The sequence below is a fragment of the Antechinus flavipes genome, chromosome 2 (assembly GCF_016432865.1).
Source record: "Antechinus flavipes isolate AdamAnt ecotype Samford, QLD, Australia chromosome 2, AdamAnt_v2, whole genome shotgun sequence".
NCBI lineage: Eukaryota > Metazoa > Chordata > Mammalia > Dasyuromorphia > Dasyuridae > Antechinus > Antechinus flavipes.
In genome coordinates, this window is record NC_067399.1 from 148,626,216 (window position 1) to 148,649,180 (window position 22,965).

At 33.5% G+C, this 22,965-nt stretch overlaps 1 protein-coding gene across 1 annotated transcript in view; it reads right to left on the reverse strand.

Annotated features, from left to right (window-relative positions):
- Positions 1–22,965, reverse strand: part of BUB1 (BUB1 mitotic checkpoint serine/threonine kinase) — a 51,818-nt gene that overhangs the window by 23,613 nt on the left and 5,240 nt on the right. The window contains exons 2-15 of the mRNA XM_051975797.1: positions 21,273–21,332; positions 20,901–21,039; positions 19,315–19,511; positions 17,514–17,557; positions 15,022–15,113; positions 14,204–14,256; positions 13,920–14,104; positions 11,906–12,057; positions 9,757–10,145; positions 6,989–7,044; positions 5,774–5,899; positions 5,572–5,682; positions 3,925–4,021; positions 1,748–1,829 (exon numbers count right to left, since the gene is read on the reverse strand). Coding sequence (XP_051831757.1) covers positions 1,748–1,829; positions 3,925–4,021; positions 5,572–5,682; positions 5,774–5,899; positions 6,989–7,044; positions 9,757–10,145; positions 11,906–12,057; positions 13,920–14,104; positions 14,204–14,256; positions 15,022–15,113; positions 17,514–17,557; positions 19,315–19,511; positions 20,901–21,039; positions 21,273–21,332 — 1,783 coding nt within the window. The remainder of the gene's footprint in view (positions 1–1,747; positions 1,830–3,924; positions 4,022–5,571; positions 5,683–5,773; positions 5,900–6,988; positions 7,045–9,756; positions 10,146–11,905; positions 12,058–13,919; positions 14,105–14,203; positions 14,257–15,021; positions 15,114–17,513; positions 17,558–19,314; positions 19,512–20,900; positions 21,040–21,272; positions 21,333–22,965) is intronic.

Here is a 22,965-nt window from a genome sequence, read left to right on the forward strand (position 1 = left end):
CCCATTTCATTCAATAGGCCATTTAAGGTTGAATAGGGGGAAAGATATTAGAGATCTACTTTAGAAAAGCTGAAATGGCAGAAAGCTGTATAAAACAGACAATAATAGGGAGATACTAGAGAAAGGAAGAACATTTAGGAAGTTTTTGATATCCAGATGAGAGCTAATAAGAAACTTGAATAGATGAATAAAAAAAGTATTAAAGAAATTGTGGTGTTGAAGTCTATGTGTCTCTAGAACAGATTAGTTAGATATAGGAGATTATAGAAGAGTTTAAAAAAAAGGATCTTAGAATGTGAATGATCAGGAGAATAATAGTACCATTGAGAGAAGTAGGGAAGACAGAAGGAGAGGCAATTTAGGGTCTGAGAAAAATAAGTTTAGTTTTGGACATGTTACATTTTTGGTATTGGATTGGGGATGGGGTAAAGGAGGCAATCAGAAAATAAGAGACTGGACCTGGGGAGAAAAGTCAGACCTAGTAATATGGATTTGGAAGTTATTACCACAAAAAATAGATGAGATTCCTGAAGAAGACAGTAAAAAAAAGACCAGAGGGCTAATAACTAAAGTTGTGTACTGGTTAAAAGTAGCAATGACTTTTATGTTATCCATATAGAACATGTATTGAATTAATTTTCATAACTCCTGATTTTCTATTTTCCCCTTTAACTTCAAAGTTGAAGCTATATATTTTACTCTAAAAGTTTGACAACTCAACAATCAGCACTTAATATGAGGGTTAAGTTTGGATTTTTCATTAATAGTGGAGAAAGCTTTCTTTAGGTCACTCCTGTTGTGTAGAAGGAAACTGGGTTTTCTTTCTCATTTACATAAGGCTATCTAAACTAAATTCTGACAACTGTATTCAAGTTCTTATTCTTCAAATTTATCTATCTGTCAGTCAATCTATCTTTTTTTTTGTCTATTTGCTTATATCACTATCCAAATGAATGGTGAACAGATATTCTACATTATTTCACAAAATATTTGAAGAGAAAGCTAAATGTACTAAAATTAGACATTTCTTCACATTTATAAACCACTACAATCTCACTAATTTCAAATCCCAAAATCTTAAGAATCTCATTCCTAAACTGATGCTCTACAATAATATCTTACATTTGTACAGGCCTTCAAAAATTCTTTCACATATATTCTTTTTTAATTGTCATGATACTTGTGAATCCACCATTCAGCTTCTCATTTTCAGTTCCAGGGCTGTTGAATAGTGCTGGAGAAAATACAGGAAGCCCACTATAAATGAAGTAATCTCAGATGGGCTCTTGATGATGAAAATTGTTTTACTCTACTCTCATTAACCCTTTTTCTTGCAGCCTGTATTATCTAGTATAAGCCTTTTCTTCTTTCCTCTCACCCTCATCTGAACCCTCTGATTTTAATGAGACTGAAAGCTAACTACAGCAACTCCCCTCAATCCCACAACTGTTTCTCAAAACCTTTCAGAAGCACTATCTACTTGCTTTTGCTGTCTCCCAGTCATAGGAAACGACTCTAATTCTTCTACTTCCATCTTTAAATCTATTCCTTCATCTCTATCCATGACTGAGATCCCAGTCATCTCCTCTTGCAATCTTTCTCCTACTTTCTTTTCATCTGCTTAATAAAACATTTTTTCCCCAAATAAATAAATATTATGTTCCCCTTAATGACTGTGGCAGATGAGTTGAACAATTACAAATTCATTAAGATTCTTGAATGCTACCTTTCTTCCCACTATACTTACATTTGATTTGGAAGCAGATCTGCTTGTAGGTCGTTCACCAAAGAATCTGATTCCCATGGTTTTGTTTTTAGGCTGTGTTAATCTAGAAAGGATTGGAAATCTTTTAAATAAATTTGAGTGGCACAGAAAAAAGCCAATTTGTAAACAAGACAGACTAAATAAACTGAAAAGATAAAAGTGACAGAAAAAAAAAATCATCTGTCCTATTAGTTAAGATTCTATTAATATAGGTAACCTTTAATCAGTGAAACAGATAAAAGCAAAATTTGATTAAAAAAAAATAAAATAATTTAATTCATTTTTGATGCAAAATTAGATTTATTCACTTGGAAGGATAAATTAGGGAATCCCAAGTATTTCACTTAAAGCTTCAACACAAAAGAAAAAGGTAGGGTAATAAATTGGAAATCATGGCCTTCCTTTCTTCACCTAGCAATTCATTTTTTCTTTCCAAGATTTTTCTGCAGCTCTTCCAGTTCCTAGACAATGATTTTTCTCTCATGTCTTGAAATACCCTATTTCTTTATTATATTCCTGTAATAAAATTTTCATCGAGTTAATGGAGCTAGGCTAGACAATCAGCTACATCTACTAGTGAATATTCCCTAGTTAAAAACAGCTTCCCTTTGAAGCTTTGGGTAATTTAAAATCATTTTCTACTTTTTAAAATGCTGTGAATTTGGAACTATGCTCAAAGGGCTATCAAACCGTACATATGCTTTGACCCAGGAGTGTCTCTAGTAGGTCTGTATCCCAGAGATCATAAAAAAGGGAAAAAGGATTCACATGTACAAAAATGTTTATAACAGTCCTTCTTGTAGGGGCAAGGAACTGGAAACTGAGTGGATACAAATCAGTTGGGGAATGGCTGAACAAGTTATTGTAGATGAATGCTATGGAATATTATTTTTCTACAAGAAAGGATGAGCAGACTGATTTCAAAAAAATATGGAAAGACTTACATGAACTGATGTTAAGTGAACAGAATCAAGAGAACACTATTCACAGTAACAAGATGATCAGTTGGGATGGACTTGGCTCTTTTCAACAATGAGGTGATTTAAGGCAATTCCAATAGACTTGTGATGGAAAGAGCCATCTACATCCAGAGAAAGAACTATGGAGACTGAAGGTGGATCAAAACATAATATTTTCATCCTTTTGTTGTTGTTGCTGTTTATTTTCTCATAGTTTTTTCTTTTTTTCACCTTTTGATTTGATTTTTTTTGCATAACATGACGAATATGGAAATATGTTTAGAAGAACTGCACATGTTTAATCTATATTGGATTGCTTAGTGTCTATGAATGGGGGAAGAAGGGACAAAAATTTGGAACATAAGGTTTTGCAACGGTGAATATTGAAAACTATCTTTGCATGCATTTGGAAAAATAAAAAGCTATTAAAATAAAACAAAATAAAATGAGGTAAGTTCTAATTTTGTAGTTTTTATTCTAGTTATAATGAGGGATAGTTACACACTACATATCATAATCCCTGGAAATGTTCTTAGGGAACCATTACATAGAATTCCCAATCCCTCTATTTTTGTCCACCTGCATTTTTGATTTCCTTCACAGGCTAATTGTACATTATTTCAGAGTCCGATTCTTTTTGTACAGCAAAATAACTGTTTGGACATGTATAATTATTTTGTATATAATTTATACTTTAACATATTTAACATGTATTGGTCAACCTCCCATCTCGGGGAGGGGGTTGGGGAAGGAGGGGAAAAATTGGAACAAAAGGTTTGGCAATTATCAATGTTATAAAATTACCTATGTAGATAACTTCTAAATAAAAAAACTATAGTAATAAAAAAGAAAGAAAATGTTCTTAGGCCTCAGTTTTCTCATTTGTAATATTATCAGTTCGTAATTTTGAGGCTGAAAGGCTGTAGATGACATCCAGTCTAATCTCCTCTTTTTATAAATGAGGAAACTGAGATTCTGAGAATTTAAATGATTTGTCCAAGATCACATAGGGAGAAAGTAGCCAGACTTGAGCTCAAGTCCTTTGATTCTAAATCCAGTGTTTTCCCTCTGTGCCATATGTACAAGGTTTAGACAAGATGATTGCTGAGACTTCCTATAGCTCTAAATCTTTGAAATCTATAGGAATATATAAGGTTCCATTCTGCAACCCAAATTATTATTGTAACTATGTTGTTTTACCCAGCATTTTCTTTACTTCCATCTTCAAAGATGGAAAAGGCAGGTGACACAGAAGGGACATCATTAACTCCCCAAGCTCCCAGGGGCTGTAGAGTCTCTGCAAGACAGTTAAGCACAATCAATTTTAATGCTGTAAAAATGATGCATTTTATGTTATACTTTATTAATGAGAAACTAAATAGATTTTTTGGTTCTTAAAACCAAGTAACAATATCGACTTTTCAAATAATTAGGTAACTAGTTCAAGTTTTCTTATAAATAAAACACATACAGACAACTATAAGTTTCTTTCAAATATAAATGCATCTTTAAATATGTATACATATACATAGTTATTGTAAAATTACTATTTTATATGGCTTATAGTATTTTTAAAAATTCATTTTTGATTAATATTTGACAATGGCTGACACTCTGGATGTTTAGTTTTGTTTTAAACTTATCATCTTTCCTTCCAAATTGATTCTATTTCCCCTTTTCTGTCAGCAATCCCAGCATTTTTCTAACCATGCTGACTCCAAACCTCAATTATTTCTAATGTCTTCTCTATCCATATTTAATTAGTCACTATGTAGAGATGATTCTTCCATTATGAAATATTTCATTTCTACCTTTTCCTTTTCTTTTCCACTGAGAGTTTATGTATTCAGGCTCTTATTACTTGCTGAAACAATTGCAGGTCTCCTAAGGGGTCTCTGTCCAACCTTTCCTTATTCTAATTAATCCTGTACAATCACTACTCAATTAATCTAATGCATTATTTTCATCATTTTACTTCAGTACTGCTTAAAAAGAAAAAACCTCCCAAAGCCTTTTTAGCCTAACATTCAGGTCTCTGCTCTGGAAAAATCTGATCCCCATATCTATTTTTTCAACTTTATCTGTTAACAAAGGAAATTTCCCATGGTCAAACAATTCTATTTACTGTCTGACTCATAGGATCATAGAACTAGAAGGGACCTCAGACACTATTTAGTCTAACTCCCTCATCTTGAAAAAGGAAAGGGGTTGAGGGAGTTTAAGTATCTCGCCCAGGGTGACAAAAACCATTTGGCAGCATGTGAACTGAGGTCCTCTGTCTAATGCTCTGCATGTTTCCAGCCTAGAAGATCCTATTGCTTTTTTGTTTTTGGAAGTCCACTTCAGGATGGACCTTCTGTGAAGTCCTTGCTGGTCACCCTAATCCACTCCACACTCTCCCATTCTAAACTTCTCTAGTCTTTACTGTCTCTGTCACTTACCACATTGGTGTACTGTGGTTGTTCAGTCATTCACCTATGTCTGGCTCTCTGTGACCCCATGGAACACACTGTCATTAGAGTTTTCTTGGCAAAGAAAATGGAGTGTTTTGCTACTTTCTTTTCCAGTGGATTAAGGAAAAATAAGTTAAATGACTTACCCAGAGTCACACAACTAGTAAGTATCTGAGGCTGTATTTGAATTTAGATCTTCCTGATTCTAGGCCCAGTGCTCTATCCACTGAGCCAATTAGCTGCCTCCTATTGGTTTCCTGCCTTAGCAACTAGACTATGATCCCACCCAGACCAGAGACCATGTTTTTATAATTCTTGATATGCCCCATAGATCTTAATACAGTGCTAACTCAACCAATCCATATCTAATGAAATGAATGAAGGAAGTCATTACTTTGAGAATGGTCCTTAAATATATCATCATCTTGATTCAGAGAGGAAAGTTTATCTTCTTCAACAGAAACTTCAGGATGTGAAGTTTCCTGAAACATATTCATTATTAAACCTTAAAAGAAGAAAGGGAAAGTTCATTACAAAATGATTGCAGAAGAATTATCATTAATCCATGGCATGATGTAGTCTAAAAGTCCCCTTACCTAGAGCTTCTTTGGTGTGAACTGTGGGTGAAGGCTGGACTCTTGATGGTGTAGCCTGTATCATTCCTGCTGATGTGTTGGGTGTTACATGAGAAGTACTTACACCAAAAGCTGAAGGTGTTTCAGCTAATATAAATTGTTTAAGAAAACATAGTGTCAAAACAATACCGAAATCATCAAGGGAAATCAAAACTTTCAGGAAAGATTTGCTACTATTACTACGATAATCACACTACTACCTTCATTTTCATAGCATTTTTTCTTCAAGGCACTTTCATAGAGGACAAAAATCACTGGGCCAAGAACTTGGACACTGGGACTCCAGTCTCCTCTCTGTCACTGTTTTGTCACACAATTTTGAGATATGTCTGTTTTATTCTGAGTTTTCTCACCAGTAAAATAGGTAGATTTAAGTAGATGAGCTCTGAGGCTATCTTCAGCTCTAATACCTGAGTTGACTCTTATTTTTAATCTTACATCATTTCTGAGGATATAAACTCTATCTTTTTTATAGACAAAGATATAAAAGCATAGAGAAATTGCTTATAATTGCAGCAAGCTAGTGGTAGAGCTAAAAAGAGTCTCATCTCTCTCGCCACTGTTCTCTACTATCCATGTTTCTCACACTGATCACTTATTAAGCACCTCCAACAAGCAGGCATTCTTAGGAGCCTGGCAAATACAAAAATGAGTCATTCTCTGAACATGAACTTATATCCTTTTGTGGGGATACAGCACATACACAAATAGGTGAACAAAGGAAATATACAAAGTAATTTGGGAGTGGAAGGAGAAAGTCAGGAAAATTTTACTCAAGGTGTTGATGCTTGAATTGAGTTTTGAAAGGAGCTAATGGTGTTAAGTCAGAGAGGTGAGGAAGAAGAATGTTCCAGGTCCAGGGGACAAACTGTGAGATTATTCAGCATTATACTGACAAAGTGGAAAGATTCATGTAGAAGGGGAAAGGGTGCTTTGTTATCCTGCACATTAAGTTATGTAAAGTTTATCTTGTATGTAAAGACCTATAATTACCTCCAACAAAAACCATACAAAAATATACGGTAGCCTCTAAATTCTAAATAGATTAAATCCAAGCCCAAGGCTACCTGAAAGATAGAGGTTCCTTTTTCCTTTGCCACAAAATAGACCCATTTGCAGTCAATAATGAACTGGGAATAACTTTTTATAAGTAAATTTGATTATATGAGTAATTACCTTTAACCTGTGGTCCGGTATGTGGCCTTGAATCATAAGTATTTTTATTCACATATCTAATAGGAAAAGAAAAAAAAAGTTAATTGAAGTATAAGCAGCTACTATATTAAATAAATTCTCAAGAAAGAAGTGGTCAGATTATAGTAATAAACTCCTTTTCCTTCAGTCATTCTTGGTTTCAAACCAGAAATTGAACTTTTTAAACATTTGAGAATATACCTGGATCAATAGAAATGTTGTCTCTTAAAGAAAAATGTTCACTATTAAATACTCAAATGGATGTTCCATTTCAATTTGAATATTTCCTCTAACAGTAAAGGAAAAATGTTTCCTCTAACATCTATGTCTGTCCATTCTGTGTGTTTCTCCTGTAAATTTGTCATAGAAGATACACCCTCTGTGCTAGAGGCCTTCCTTCCTTTCTCCTGACACTGTGAGGATGAGAGGGGAGAATGTGGCTGTCCAATGATCATCCCTCATTTCTCTTTCTATCTTCTTATTTCTACAAAGATGATTCTACTCCTCCAGAATTTTTTATGGGTAACACATTGCAGCCTGCTCACAACTATCATGTATTTCTCTAGATTGCTCGCTGTGTGAAACTCATTTTCAAATCTTTGGATACTTTCATGTGCCATGTCTCTGATTTATACACTACTACATACTTTATGAACCAAGTATTAAATGCAAACCTCAAAACCAGTGATTAAGCATCACTTATGGCAATTCCATCCAGAATCTAGAATTTGTCTGGTAATATGAACACATTCCTAATCCAAAATGATTAAGTACATTTACAAAGGATATAGAATCAAGAGGAAAAAAACTCCCCCAAAACTTCATTAAAAATATATTCTAATTTAACTAACCATAAAAAGTATATTCTAATTTAACTAATCATAAAGGGAAATTGAAAAGTTTAATTGTTCAGTGAATTAAGTTCCCTATTATATCATTAAAAAGCTTTTTGAATTCCTTTCCTAATTTTTTAGTTATTGGTTTACAGATTTCAAAAATAAATGTGACCAGGAGATAAAAATGACATTCAGAATATTTGTCCCACATCATTTTCAACAAATTAAGAGACAAATGATATGACTTTGGGAGAGTTCCTTCAGTAGCACCAATCAATTGCTACAAACAAAAGAATGTACACACAATCTCCTTTCGATGTGTGGGAAATGGGCACCACTCTAGATATACATGCTTTGTCTTTAGAAATTTAGAATAAAAATATTAAGAAATGTTATAGGAACATAATTGAAGGAAAAAAAGTGCTATAGTCTGGAGAGGAAAAAATCTTGGGATTAAATGAGACATGAGTTGCCTTTAAGTATCTGAGGAACTATTTTTTGAGAGAGATTAGGTTGCTCTACTTTCCCCTAGGGAGTAGAATTAGTAACAAAAAATAGATGTTACAGAGGCAGATTTTGTTTTGCTGTCTAGAAAAACTATGGAACAGAACTTTGGAGAACTTAGGAGATACTGGGTTTCATTTCCCAAGAAATGGTCAAGCTAAGGCTGGATAGACTTCAAGTATGTCACAGTTAATGTTCAGGTAGATCGCTACCACATTTTCTTTTCACTCACCTTCTATTCTACTCTGTGATAAGGAATATAGATTATTATATGTAACTATAAACTAATGCATAAAAATGCCACATTTTCTTAATATAGAGAAAAGAGTGTGGCAAGTCACTCTGGAGATAAAACTGTAACCATCCTGTTGAGAAAGACACTGGGCAGTTTTGCTAGTGTAGAAATATAATGATCCCTGAAAATTGTAACTGAGGGAAATTTTAGGGTTGAAGCAGTAATGTGGAGTACAAGGTTCGATAAGAAGGCTAGTCAGTCCTTTGAGAGTAAAGCTAAGAGGCAGATGTGCCACAAAGTTGTTTTCCAGGCAAGACTGCAGCTCCACATGGAGAAGGCTGATATCAGTAATGTGGGAGTTGGGTCTGATTGAGTCCAGGATTCCTTACTGGTTAGTTGGTAGATTTTAAGGTTAGTTTTAAAAAATTAAGAAAAAATTTTGGGGATATATTTCTTTTAATTGCTAGTATCAGAAATACTTTTGGCTTAAATCTACTGAAAATAAAAGAGCACTATAAGACATATGCTTGAAGTAGCAGGTGAGAAAGATTACAGAAAAGAGAGAATGGCATGTTCTAGGGGAGATTCAGGATTTTGGCCTATCCCTTTCCCTTCTTGCCAATGGGAAATGGGAAAAATTTCTTCAGGGATATATATAATATAGAATTAAAACCAAATGACGATCACAATTTCAATAATTAATACAATAAAAATCAGAAATCTCAAAGTGCAAGTTAAAAACACAACTTGAGAATCTCTCAAAATTAAAATCTCTAAGACATTATATGGTTTTACTTTGGCAGAGAGCATCTTAGATATTAATTTCACACAATTCCCCCAGGAGATTGAAAGAAACATGTATGAAGAGATTGTACATCAGAAACTTTTATGTGGTTTAACAATTACCTCTACACATCCAAGTTTAATACCAGCAAGCAAAGATAATTTTAGTTTAATAATTGCATTTTCTTCAGTAAATATCAAGAAGTATCAAGCTGACTTTTAATATGGGGAGAAAGTTGGATTTAAGAAAGAACCATGAACTACAGTAAACACCAAGTTTCTTTTACAGTAAATCTTGGAAGCTGGAAAAGGTTTTAGAATAATCTAGTGATTCACTAATGCAACTGTTATTTCTATAAATGTGAAAAGTAAAAAGACTATTTTATACATACGGTTCTCTAAGTTCCAGAGCATGGGAAGACACGGAGGGCTTCTGAAAAGGATCAGGCATAATATTCATGCTGTTCTTATTAGCTTGTGCTTGGTGATAATCTTTACATTCTCCAGAGTCTTCTTGCACTTTGCTGGCATCCTTTCCACATACTGCAAGTGGGAAGTCTGTTCCTGACTGGGGCCTCACAGAGATGGGACAGCTAACATTTTGATGGACCCTTGGTAACAATGAGGTAGTAGGAATAGTCTTTGCTGGAAGTTGCACAACAGAGGATGCCATTAGCTTTTGGTCTTGTGGATTAACTGAGGGCTGATGATTTCTGGCTTGATATGGTCCAATTGGTTCTTTTGGCAAACTTTCACTTGATCTCACACTTACTGGATGAACCTTTTAAAGTGAATTTAAAAAGGAAATTAATTTTAAAATTACTAAGGAAGTAATTTAATCTTATAAAGAATATTTTTTCCCTTGAAGCAAATGCCTCCACTACTGGATATTTTCATTTCCCTTTGTTGATGTTTTAACTTGGATTTAGAGAATTCTAATTTTTTCTGTTTTAGTTACTAAAATCACTGGATTTAATTCTACATTGTATATCTCTGAGGAAATGAGGACAACTTTTAGAAAGAAGGGGTTTGGATAGTTTTAGAAGAAACTAACAGAATAGCCATCTGCTCTTCTCCATGTATGAAGATAACTTTGGCATCTTTTCAATCATAGACACCGGACAATTAATCTATCTTCCTTCATTTCAGGAAGCAAGAAAAAAAAAATTGTTCTCTTCAGATTATTTCATTAGTTGCAAATAGGAGGTGTTTGATCAATATTATCTTTGGAAGAAAAATGAAACAAAGTCACCAATTCAAAATCTGTGTATAGAGAAGTGTAGATATTTTATTAAGGAGTAGCTATATTAATGTTATTTGTCTTACCAATAAACAAGAAAAATACTTAAATACAAAAGGATGACCCACAAATCCAAGATTATTTCTACTGGCAAACAGACTGATGATAGTCTTGGTGTAACTCAAAATAAAGTGAAGATTTATTTTAACTGTTTTGTACTATGGTTAGTAGAAAAGCAAATTGAACTAGAGTCAAAAGTAAAGGACTTGGCTTGAGTCCTATGACCTGAGGCAGTCATATTACTCTAGGCATATAACTTGATGCCTTGGGTCCTCAATTTCATTAAGTACAGGTTAAACTAGCATCCATCCCAGCTTTAACAATCTGTGAATAGCCTCTATATGAACATGAGAATAATCTAACAGTTGTCATTGTCAAGGAACTTTGCAGGTTAATCTTAGAGAGTGCTTTAAAGCCACAAAGATGAAGTAATTTGCCAGGATTACACAATTATTAAGTTTCGGAGGTCAATTTAAACCTGTCTTTCTGACTGAGCTGAGCACTCTATTTATGCTACTGTGGCTCAACTGCATATTGTATGGTGACTTTGCTTCATTTTTCTTCCAAAGGTAATATTGATCAAACACCTCAATTCAAACGTGTTAAGTTCAAACACATGTCAAACTAGAGTCTAAACTCTTTCTTTTTTGTTCCTACCCTTTACTGTTACGAGGAATTCAGGCGAAGCTGTATCTCAGTACCTGACCTCTTTCTGAGTTGTGATATAATGTTGAAACAGAAAAGAAGTCTAGCTGGCATATTGGATTTAAAATATTTTTGAAACTATGAAAGTTACTAACCAATAAAAAGAATTGATAAATGTTAAAATAGAGAACAGCTATTTTAGTGCTAAAGATCAATTTTGGTTTTAGGAGAAAGCTCAGTCTTTGATATGGAATAGTGTCGCCATTTATAATTCTGGGGGTCAGAGAACAGTAATTCCCCATGCCTTTCTCTCTACATTTTAGAATCTTTTTCTTCCTTGAAAGCTGAGCCCAGTGCCAGCTCTTTTGGACAGTTTCCCCTCATCCTCCCAGCTCAAAGTTGTCAGTGCCTTTTCTGGCCCCAGATTTCCTCTTAGTTTACTATGATACTTAATCACTCATCTGTGCACATTCTTAGCTCACTCACTTCTGCCCTGTGCAACTAAGCTAGAGGGCAGCGATGCCTTCATTTTTTATCATTATAGCCAAAGGGCTCCGTTTGTAATAGGTTGTTAATATTTGACCAGCTGAATTTACCTCAGATCTACCCTGGAGAGTAGCTGTATTTCCCTGTGATGTCTTCATCACTTCAGCCAGCTGCTTGTGAAGTTCATCCATTTTCTGTTTTAAAAGTTGGTCTTCAAAAGCATCAGCTTCCTTTCTTTTTAAGTATTCTTTGTCTTCATTCACTTGATGTACAAACAAATTAAAACAAATTAATTTAAAGCCTTATATGCAAGATGGAGTCCTTAAGACATAATTGTATGTATCCAAAGACAGATTTTTTTTTTAAAAGCTATAGTAATTTTTGTGCTGCTAACAGAGCTTACCAATAATTTAAGGAATATGATAGCACTGAAAACAATGTATTTAACTTTTTCATTTCATCTTTGTTGGTCCACCTCAACAGTATTTTTAGGCCCAGAGCCTCTTAATCTAGTTTACACACACACACACACACACACACACACACACACACACACACACACAGAGCCATATATACATTTATTCATCCAATAACCACATACTAAAGTTTCTAAGAACAAATCTGGATCAACTTAAGAATAGTTGCTATAAACATAAGCATATATATTACAAGTTCTTGAGAAAAAGCATATATATTACAAGTTCAATGAGACGGATTCCTCCACAAGAATTTAAAGAAAAATGGTTATATACATTAAAAGATCAGTTTAGAATCATTTCTAAAATGATTACAACATGAAAAACAACTATTTACAGACTAGTTTTTGTTAGTGCTTGTAGTTCTGAATTCAAGTGAATGACATATGTAGCTTAATATTCTATTATGTAGCCTGGGTTTTTGGAGAGGAGGTTCTAGACATGTGATTTCATCAGTTGTAGGGAACATTCAGCATGGAAACTTCTTGTACCAATTGTAGATCACAATGTTCTATAACTGATAATCTTAAAATAATTGCCCGAAGCCCTGATAAATCATGTGATTATTCCATGGCTCCAGTTATTCGCTGGTGTCAGAGGAAGAGATTTGTACTTTGGTCTTCTTGACTCTAAGGCTGACTCTCTGGCTAGTCGACCTCTCAAGTTGTCCTACTCAGAAAATACATTTTTGTTTTCCATAGTCTGGGCTTACTTGTTTCTGATTACTGATTTAGAAGTGGAGGTGATTTTTGCAAACCAGGGGAACCAGCAGGAAGTAGGGGAGGATGAAGGAAGGAAAAACCACAATATAGTGAGTAGAATCCAACAGATTCACATTTCCAATGGTCACCGAAATAGGAGTAATTTTATTTTACTTTCTCCAAAATTCATGTTATCACAATAAATTCCAAATACATGGAAATCCTATATAAGGTTTCTGTAATATGAGGGGAAGATTACTATATATAGACTGTACATAAGAAGTATGATTTGATTCACCCCAATGTTTTACCCCAATTCTCAAAGTAAAAGTTCACTTTTATTTCTTTGGTAACAATATTTATACTGGAAAACATTCATGAACTTAGATGTTAATCATAGATCTTTTCTTCAAAAGAAAACTTTATCTAGAGATTTAAGAACACTACTTGTAGAAATCATAATTTCAATAGAGTTAGAATTTCATTCTTGTGTATACTTTCATCCACTGTTACAGATAGCAGCCCATCCCCATCTTCCTAACTGATGAGACTCCTATGCATATCTTCTATAGACGATCTACCCAACACGGTCTACTAGAGCTTTTTGTGTTTTTTGGGTATCTATAGAGGATATGGGCTATCCATTTGTTATTCTTCATTCTTACATAATTAGCCCAAACATTTCTTTTGCTATTGCATGCCACTTTTGCACTCAGTTGACTTCGTTTTTATGAAATTGTCAGAATCTCACAAGCTGAATCTCAAAGTGAACCCTTAGCTGCTTATCTCCTTAGTATTTAGGAGAATGTTCTTTAGCTCTCTTGACAGTAACTGAGAGCTCTTCTCTGCAAGTTCTCATATAGGAGGCAATTGCAATATAAGCTGGATCACATTGCTCTTAAGATAAGGAATATAAAGTAAAAAAAAAAAAACACAATAATAAATACCCCATTCTTTCTGTTTTCTCATTTGCATGTGCTTCTGAGCTCTTAGTTCTTCGAAGGATAACTCTGAATCGCCACAAATGAGCTTATCTTTGCAGTACATACAGATTTGTTTGATTTCACTTTTGGATGCCAGAGAAGATTGCTGGACTGAATAGCCTGATTTAGAAATGATGATACGTTGTTCTCTGTAATGGAAAAAATATGGAGCATACATTTATTACTGTATATTTCATCCTGCTTTTCTCTAAAGCAAACCAATTATTTAATGCATGGACTGTACTTGCATTTTTGATTCTTTATTGTGAGTAGATGACTGCACTGCAGAAGGAAGTGAACCCTAAAAAAAAAACAACACAAAAAAAATGGATTCTTTGTATTAAAATACATTTTTATCCAATCAACTCTGCCAAATAGTTTGAAACTAATAAAAAATCAAGTACCTTTTTTTAAACCAAGTACATATTCAAATATATATTACCACTAATGTTTGAGGTTTTTAATCAATAAAGGTACACTTGTGACATTAGCATCAGGAAATCAAATATAAAATAAAAATTAATCCAATACATCACTTGATGCGGAAGAGGGGTAAGCAAAAATCTCTTAAGACATCCATTAATACATAATTCTAGCAATGGTCTATCACAGTGATGTCAAACTCAAAGTTAAATCAAGCCAAGTCAAACCAAACCCAAAAAACCTTGTTCAGACTACATGCAGTGGGATGAGGTTTGCATCTTCATTTTGGGCAATGAATTTGACACTTCTGAGTGTCAAATTGTTATTGATTGAACTGGAGTGTAAACTTGTCTTTACCTGTTGGATTAAATAGTCTCCTCCCCAAAATCTGACAATAACTTAACTATATTTTCCATGGCAGATTTTTCACCAGTCAATAAAATAATGACATGTAATCTCAGAATGTCAATAAATTTTTAATGAGCCACAAATTAAAACTTTACCAAAGGCAAAAAATTCTCAAATGTTTACTTGATTGGCACTTTTCTTTATTTTATTAAGTGATCAATGGCCAGCAACTTTGGGTAATACAATTATTAGTTATCCCATGAATCCAAATAATAAATTTATTTATTTTTGCTACCTGACTTTTAGGAATGCAAGTTGGATCACCATTTCCTTGAAATGATCTTGTTGTTGTCAATTGATTTAATATTTGAGAATTGCGAAGGGGTTCTGAAGAAAAAGAAATGGAATTAGTCAAATTAAAAACTCATAAGAAGCAAAGTTATGAAACAAAAGATTATAGAGATATATTTGCAATAAATTTGACAAGGAAGACCATAAATTATTCACACATTGTTCATTTTTAGTTGTAGGCCAAATAACTACTTTCATTATTTAGTGAATGTTTCCTAGAGACTAATCTTCTAATCAGTCTAATCATTCTTCTAATTAGTTCTAATCATTGCAGGGGATGAAAGTTTTAAAAAAAATTTAGTAAACTCCAACTAACAAGACAGGCCACTTTGAAATTGTTGTTGACGGTGGTCTTTTATACAAGGAGATGAATTTATTCATTATTAAGGAGCACTTAAAACACATAATTTTTTATTTAATTTAAAATAAACAAACTTGTATATCTAGTTGGAATTTTTTTTGTTTGCACTGTAGTAACTCATACAGTCTTCTATTTAACATGATAAATATTTAAAAGAATAAGTGTTTAATAAATGTTTGTTGGACTAGATCCTTTCTAGTATCTTATACATTTCTCTACATAATATTTGTGAATTAAATTTCAGAAACAAGATGGAATTTTTAAAAAGTATGATCACAGATCTAGATTTTTTCTGATTTCTCATTTTTGAGGGATATCCAATTCAATAATTATTTACCAAGTAACTACTAAATGACCAATACTGTGAAATATATAAAACAAATGCAGGCAATCCTTAAATTAAAAGACCACCAATCCACATGGACAAATGGTTGTTGTAAAAAACCAACCAAAAGACCCAATTTGTGAGTCTTTTAAAAATCTATGGGATTTAAAAGCAGAGGCAAGAAGAAACTATAAAAAACAGGGAAACTAAGTCTAAAAGCACATGCCCAGGATAGGTTGGCCTATGAGTATGATAGAGTCACCTGATACCTTACCTTTCTTATAGATTAAAAATATGTTCCCACATGTAACCTTAATTTTTCCCTTACTTTAAGTAAGATTCTCCAAACTAGTGATTTAGTTCTGCTAATAAGCATCTTAAGGAAATATAAAAATCTCTAAGATTAAAGTGCTAGCTACTAGTCATTCAAACCTTTGTGGGAATTAGAGCAGCCTCATTAGGGAAATGAGACTGACTTTGGGGGCTAAAGAATTGGATCATTTTATAACATGAAGAATTCTGAGGGGAAGGACAGGTATGGGATACTGAATTAGAGGAAAGGGGAATTTCACAAAAACAATAGATGCCTAGGGAAAGAGAATTGAAAGAATGTTAAATTAATTTCATCTATTTAAAAATTTTGCTTAGGGTTATCTTTGTGTTCATAGTGGAAATCATTTACATTATTGGCTTGCCTCGTTCCCAAGAACCATATCTCAGGAAAATAATACGATAGCACAGACACACTTTTGCTATTTTTCATTATACAACTAAACAACTTTACAATTAAACTTGTTGAGCTAACTATGAATTGAGGGCTAAGTATGTGAGTATTCCTTGTTCTTAAAGAATGCTGTCTACAGGGAAAGAACCTATATTTACTTTGTATTCTCCTATTTCATCTAGTACAGCATTCTAGGTACTAAAGAATATTTTTGCTAAATTAGTAACTTCATATAAAACTGTGCATACCCTTTGATCCAGCAGTGTTATAACTGGGCTTATATCCCAAAAAATCTTAAAGAAGGGAAAGGGACCTGAATGTGCAAGAATGTTTGTGGCAGCCCTCTTTGTAGTGGTCAGAAACTAAAAACTGAGTAGATGCCCATCAATTGGAGAATGGCTGAATAAATTATGGTATATGAATGTTATGGAATATTATTGTTCTGTAAGAAATGACCAACAGGATGGTTTTAGAAAGGACTTACACAAACTGATGCTGAGTGAAATGAACAGGACCAGGAGATCATTATATACTTCAACAACAATACTATATAATGATCAATTCTGATGGACCTGGCCATCTTCAGCAATGAGATGAACCAAATCAGTTCCAATGGAGCAGTAATGAACTGAACCAGCTATACCCAGCGAAAGAACTCTGGGAGATGACTAAGAACCATTACATTGAATTCCCAATCCCTATATTTTTGCCCATCTGTATTTTTGATTTCCTTCACAGGCTAATTGTACAATATCTCAGAGTCCGATTCTTTTTGTATAGCAAAATAACAGTTTGGTCATGTATGCTCATTTTGTATTCAATTTATAGTTTAATATATTTAACATGTATTGGTCATCCTGCTATCTAGGGGAGGGGGTGGAGGAAAAGAGGGGAAAAATTGGAACAAAAGGTTTGGCAACTGTCAATGCTGTAAAATTACTCATGCATATAACTTGTAAATTAAAAGCTATTAAAAATTAAAAAAAAATAAATTAGTAACTTCAACTTAGAAAAAAATAATTTTACCTTGAGCTGGCAAAGCTGTTCCAGTAAATCGGTTCTGGAATAAACTAAATTAAAAAGGGATTAGGAGTCAAGAATAAAATTTAGTCCAAGGTAGATGTCACTTCTGAACATACATTTTTGTTAAAAGGAAACCAAAACTGAAACAGACCTATCAAGATACTGATAAATTTGTGTAAATTAACATGACATGAAAAAATAGGGTTGCTTTGGAATAAAATGACTTTACCACTGTTCACTATATCATATAGGTTAATGGCTCTATTAATGGGTCTTATCACCATGAATACTCTAATAAAAAAAGGTTGCAATTCTTCCATACTTCATCTTATGCAAATCTTGTCCATGACTTTCTATAAAAATAGCCATAAGTAACCTAGCAAAAGTGCTAGGTCTTCCTTGATTATTTTATTAGTTAGTGGTTCAGCATCTTAGATGTTCACATATCTTTTATAGATCCTTATTTCTTGCTATACTACTAGTCAAATATTCTTTTTTAATCATATACACTCTGGATTTTTTGGTTGTTATTACTTACATGATCACAGTTTTAGAGCTGAAAGAGAGTTAACTTTTTGCATACAAGTTATCATTGGCAATATGTTGCAGGCTACTTATGTCCCCTCACTATCCTTTGGTCCACCTGCAATATGGAATTGTTTGATATGGTCACATTATATCATTTGCAGCCATGTAGAAAAACCCAAAAGAATACTGGTGTAAAAAAATTAAGTATATGCATCAACAAGCAGCTCACGGGATCACTGAATGTTCTATACTGTCACTCTTGTTACTCAATTTGGCCCCATCTTAATGCCATCTTTAGTGCCTATCCAAGTTATGTCCTGATCAACTTGGGCTTCTGCTCAACTTTATGCCATAATATTGGCAACATAAATTTTTCATTTGCTTTGCTTTTTCATTGGGAAAAGTTAAGTAGATTTCCTTTGAAAAACTATATCTTGTCCAAGAAGATCTAATTCTCAAGGTATTCAGCATCTCTTTCACAAATGAGTATCTTTAGAACTGCTTAAAGGGAATTCTTCAGAGTATGTATCATGACCTTTAGCAAGCAAATTTTGTTTGGGTCACTTATTGCTGAAAACTTAATGTTGGCCAAGGAATTTTATAACTGTGGTACATATTAGATAAGACATTGCTGAAGAATACTTAAGAATATGTTTTGCTATAGTAGGTTAAATACCTTTTTGTAATTAATGATAAACAATGGGTTTTAAAGACTCTAAGTCAGTTGTGGGACCATTAATATGCTTCTGTTGTAGAATTATCTACAAAAGTTCCTTTCTCATGTTTTAGTCAACCTATACCCTGATATATATGTAAACTATTCTCAAGATTATTAGGCATAAAAAAAAGTTCTTAAAAGGGCCACTGATCTCTTGGTTACCTTTTCCTTCTTCATGAGTGCCTTTAAAATTCTATCCTTGAGGGGCCAGCTAGATGGTACAGTGGATAGAGCATTGGACCTGAGTTCAAATTCGACCTCATACACTTAACATGTTCTAGCTCTGTGATCCTGGGCAAATCATTTAACTCCAATTGCCCTAACCCCTAAAAATAATAATTGAAAAAAAAATTTCTATCCTTGAGAATTGCTCAAACAGCTCACTTCAGACTTTTTAGCCATATAGCTAAAAAAGAGAACAAATCTAATCTAACTTATGTTTGAGGTACGTAGACAATATTTATTTGCCAAGAATGAGTACTGTGTTGTATAATGTGGAGGGCAGTGCTGCAAAGAATAGTGCTTAACTAAAACAGATTTAGAAATCTGATAAATTACCTGTACTGTTGATGCAATATTTCTGTAGGTTCCGCCTGGTTTTGAATTCCTTTATGAAAAACATCATTGGCATGCTGTAGATCTCCTTGAACTTCAAAGTGCTTAGCCCAAGCTATATACAGAGCAGATGACTTGATACCAATCCCTTGGCTGTGTATGTATTCAAAAAATTGATGAGGTTCACTGTTAAATTCGGCCTAGTTTAGAAAGCAAAAGAAAACATTACCTTCAGATATTTTATTATAACACAGGAATTACTATGTCATTTTGCCTGATATTATTGTCAAAGACCTTAAGTGTTATGCTATAGAAGGGCATAGTTGATCTCTAATGTCAACCTTAAAAGTTAAATATTTCCTTAGTTTTACCACTTCTGTTCCTGTGATCCCTAAATCTCCATTAAGGCTTAATTCTATTTGTAATTCTTCCTGATACTAATACTTTGAAATGAAAATCACAAATTTATTACTTGTTGTGTGAAGTAGTAATTTAAATTGTTCGAAAACTTCTGCTGTCAATTTTCAAAAATTTCTTGCCCAGTCCCAGCAATCCTGGGATCTGGTAAATCGGGGTACTAATTATTAATATATTATTAATGTATTTATCATTTCATTCATTTGCATTTCAAAATATTTCAAAATTCTGATGTCTCTGATTAGCCTTTGCCATTCTAAAGTCAAAGATTTGAATTGTTTCACCTTGATTTTTTAAACAGGCTCCTTTATCCACTGATTTGATTTTAGTTGTCCTATTCTTGATTTACAATTTCTTTTATTCTACAATCAAAAAACCTATTAAGTCTTCTCCCCATAGTTTTAGGTATTGACACTTTAAACTAAACTATTTATAAAGATTTCAATCTTATCTCACTTTCTAATCCATCCCTAGTCTTTCCTAACCTTAGTCAGTTAATTAAAAACTCTGATATTCTTCTTTTTCTTATAATAGCTTTTATTTTTCAAAATACACACAAATAGCTTTAAACATTTACCTTTGCAAAACCTTTTGTTCCAAATTTTTCTCCCCCACTCCCCACCTCCTCCTTCCCCTAGACAGCAAGTAATCCAATATAAATTAAACAAATTTAATTCTTCTAAACATATTTCCACATTTATCATGTTGCACAAGGAAAAGCAGATCAAAAGGAAAAAACAAAAGAGAAAGAAAAAAATAAGCAAGCAATCAACAACAAAAAAAGGTGAAAATACTATGTTGTGATGCACATTCAGTCTCCATAGTCCTCTCTCTGGGAGCAGATGGCTCTGTCCATCACAAGCCTATTGCAATTGGTCTGAATCACCTCATTGCTGAAAAGCAACTCTGATATTCTTAATGAAATCTATATTCAGTCATCTTCTCCCAACCACAGAGCAGTTTCTCTTCCCATCCAACTTCTCATCTCTCCTACAAGTATTCCTTTGATTTAATAAATTTTATTTAGTAATTATAATATTCTTGATTGCTATGAACAATTGAGAGAAAAACATTGGAGACCAAGACAAAAAGTCCTTTTATTAAAAATAAACAACTTTAGAATTTTAGGCATTATGATAAATATCTTGACATGTTTGTTTCAACATACTCACAAATTTTACACAGCAATTAATGAACCTTGGATCACTGTGGTACCTCTTCTTATCCAAAAATGTCTTGACTAAACGTTCTAAGAGTGTTGACAAAAATTCTGTATTTTGAGCAAAATTCTCTTCTGTCCACTGTACGTATCTGGAATAAGAATATTTGAAAAAAATGTTTAAGGTTAATGATTCTTTTTAAAAAGTAAAAGTAGGGGCAGCTAGGTGGTGCAGTGGATAGAGCACCAGTCCTAAAATCAAGAGGACCTAAGTTCAAATGTGCCCTCAGACACTTAACACTTTTAGCTGTGTGACCTTAGGCAAGTTACTTAATCCCAATTACCTCAGGAAAAAATAAAAGATAAAAGTAAACTGAATACTAACCTTTCCCACAGATCAAGTGGATCATCCCCCCTGTAGCTTTGTACATGGGCCTCAAACATTCTATTAAAAAAAAGAAGAAGAAAAGAAAAAAAATTATTAAAACAAAGTATCACCGTGAGATAGTAAAAGCAAAAAAAAAAAAAAAAAATTGTCCTGATTTTGTGTAGTATTTATTATTTATGTAACTTGAAATGCAAGCTTAAAAATTAGGCCAAAATACAATTAACTAAAAATACTTCAAGATAATATTCAGTGAGAAAGTATTGCTTTAAAATTAAAGTATTGAGTCTGACAATCTGTGTCTTAATATCAGATTTGCACTCCTGGAAAAAACCAAAACAATGCTTCTTTTCTGCTCTGGTCCCTGAGCCCCAGTGATGCCCCAATATCCTGCTATTTTTTATTTTGACATAAAAATATGAAAAATGTATCAATCAACAATTTCTATGGAAAACCTCACAAAATTATAATACTACAAGATGGAGAATGAGTTGTACACAGGAGGAGTCTGAAGTACTATGAAAAAATTAAAAAGGAAAACTACTTTCAAATGAGAATAAGGATGTCAGTGAAAATAGGAAACATTTCATGGAGGAATTAATACTTGCCTTAAAGAGATTTCCATAGGTGGAAGGCAAAAGAATCTATTTCAAGCATGTGAGAAAGGAAAATAAAAGTATGAAAACCAAGACAACATGAGAAAAGGTGTAGCTGTGTTTGGCTCAAAAAGACCATAGATATGGAAATAGTGAGAAGGATGGAAAGGCATACTGAAGTCAAATGATATATGGCCTTGAACACTAACATAAATTGTTCCTCCTTTCTGTGTCAGGCAATGGAGTGTCACTGAAATTTGGAAGTTAATTCGAGGCTAAAGAGTTGGAATCAATTTCAGAGGCCACAGTGTCTGACCTACTAAATAATAATCCCCATCATATTGTAGCTAATAAATGGTTAGTTTTTGTTTGAAGATCTCTAGGAAAGGAAAAACCAGTGCTTTGTGAGGCAGACCATTTAATTTCTGAGTAGCTCTGCTATCAAGTTTTCCCTTATATTACACCAAAATTAATTTCTTTGCAACTTTCACTTTCTCCTAGTTTCAAGGTAAAACAGTCCAAGTTAAATTTTTCTTCCTTATGACAGCCTTTCAAATCCTTGAAGATGACTATCATGTTCCCTATAAGTCTTCTGTTTTTCAGGCTACCTATTCTTAGTTCCTTCAGCAGATCTCCCTATGGCAAAAACTTCAGGCAACTGTCAGGATCTTGGACATTTTCTAATTGATCGATGACCTTTTAAAAATAATATTCCAGATGTGATCTGATTATGACAAAAAACAGTTGTGTTATCACTTTCTCAGTCCTAGAAGTAATAGCATTCATATAGTGTTTTAAGATTTGCAAAATCCTTTGTACATGGGTAGCACATTTGATCTTTTCCACAACTCTTGAACCTAAGGATGTAGCCCAGGGTTACCTATCTAGTAAAAGCCTGCACCCTTAAATTTTCCTGATTCCAAGTCCAATGACTAGACACTGCCAAAGCTAACTTGCTCTTTAGCTCAAAATAGCCTTGGTTTTCTTGACTGCCATGTCACTGCTGACTCATTTATAATGAGCTTGCAGTCTAACGAAGCCTCCAAGCTTTTTCAGATCTATAGCTATTTAGTTAACCTGAATTTTTAAACTCAAAC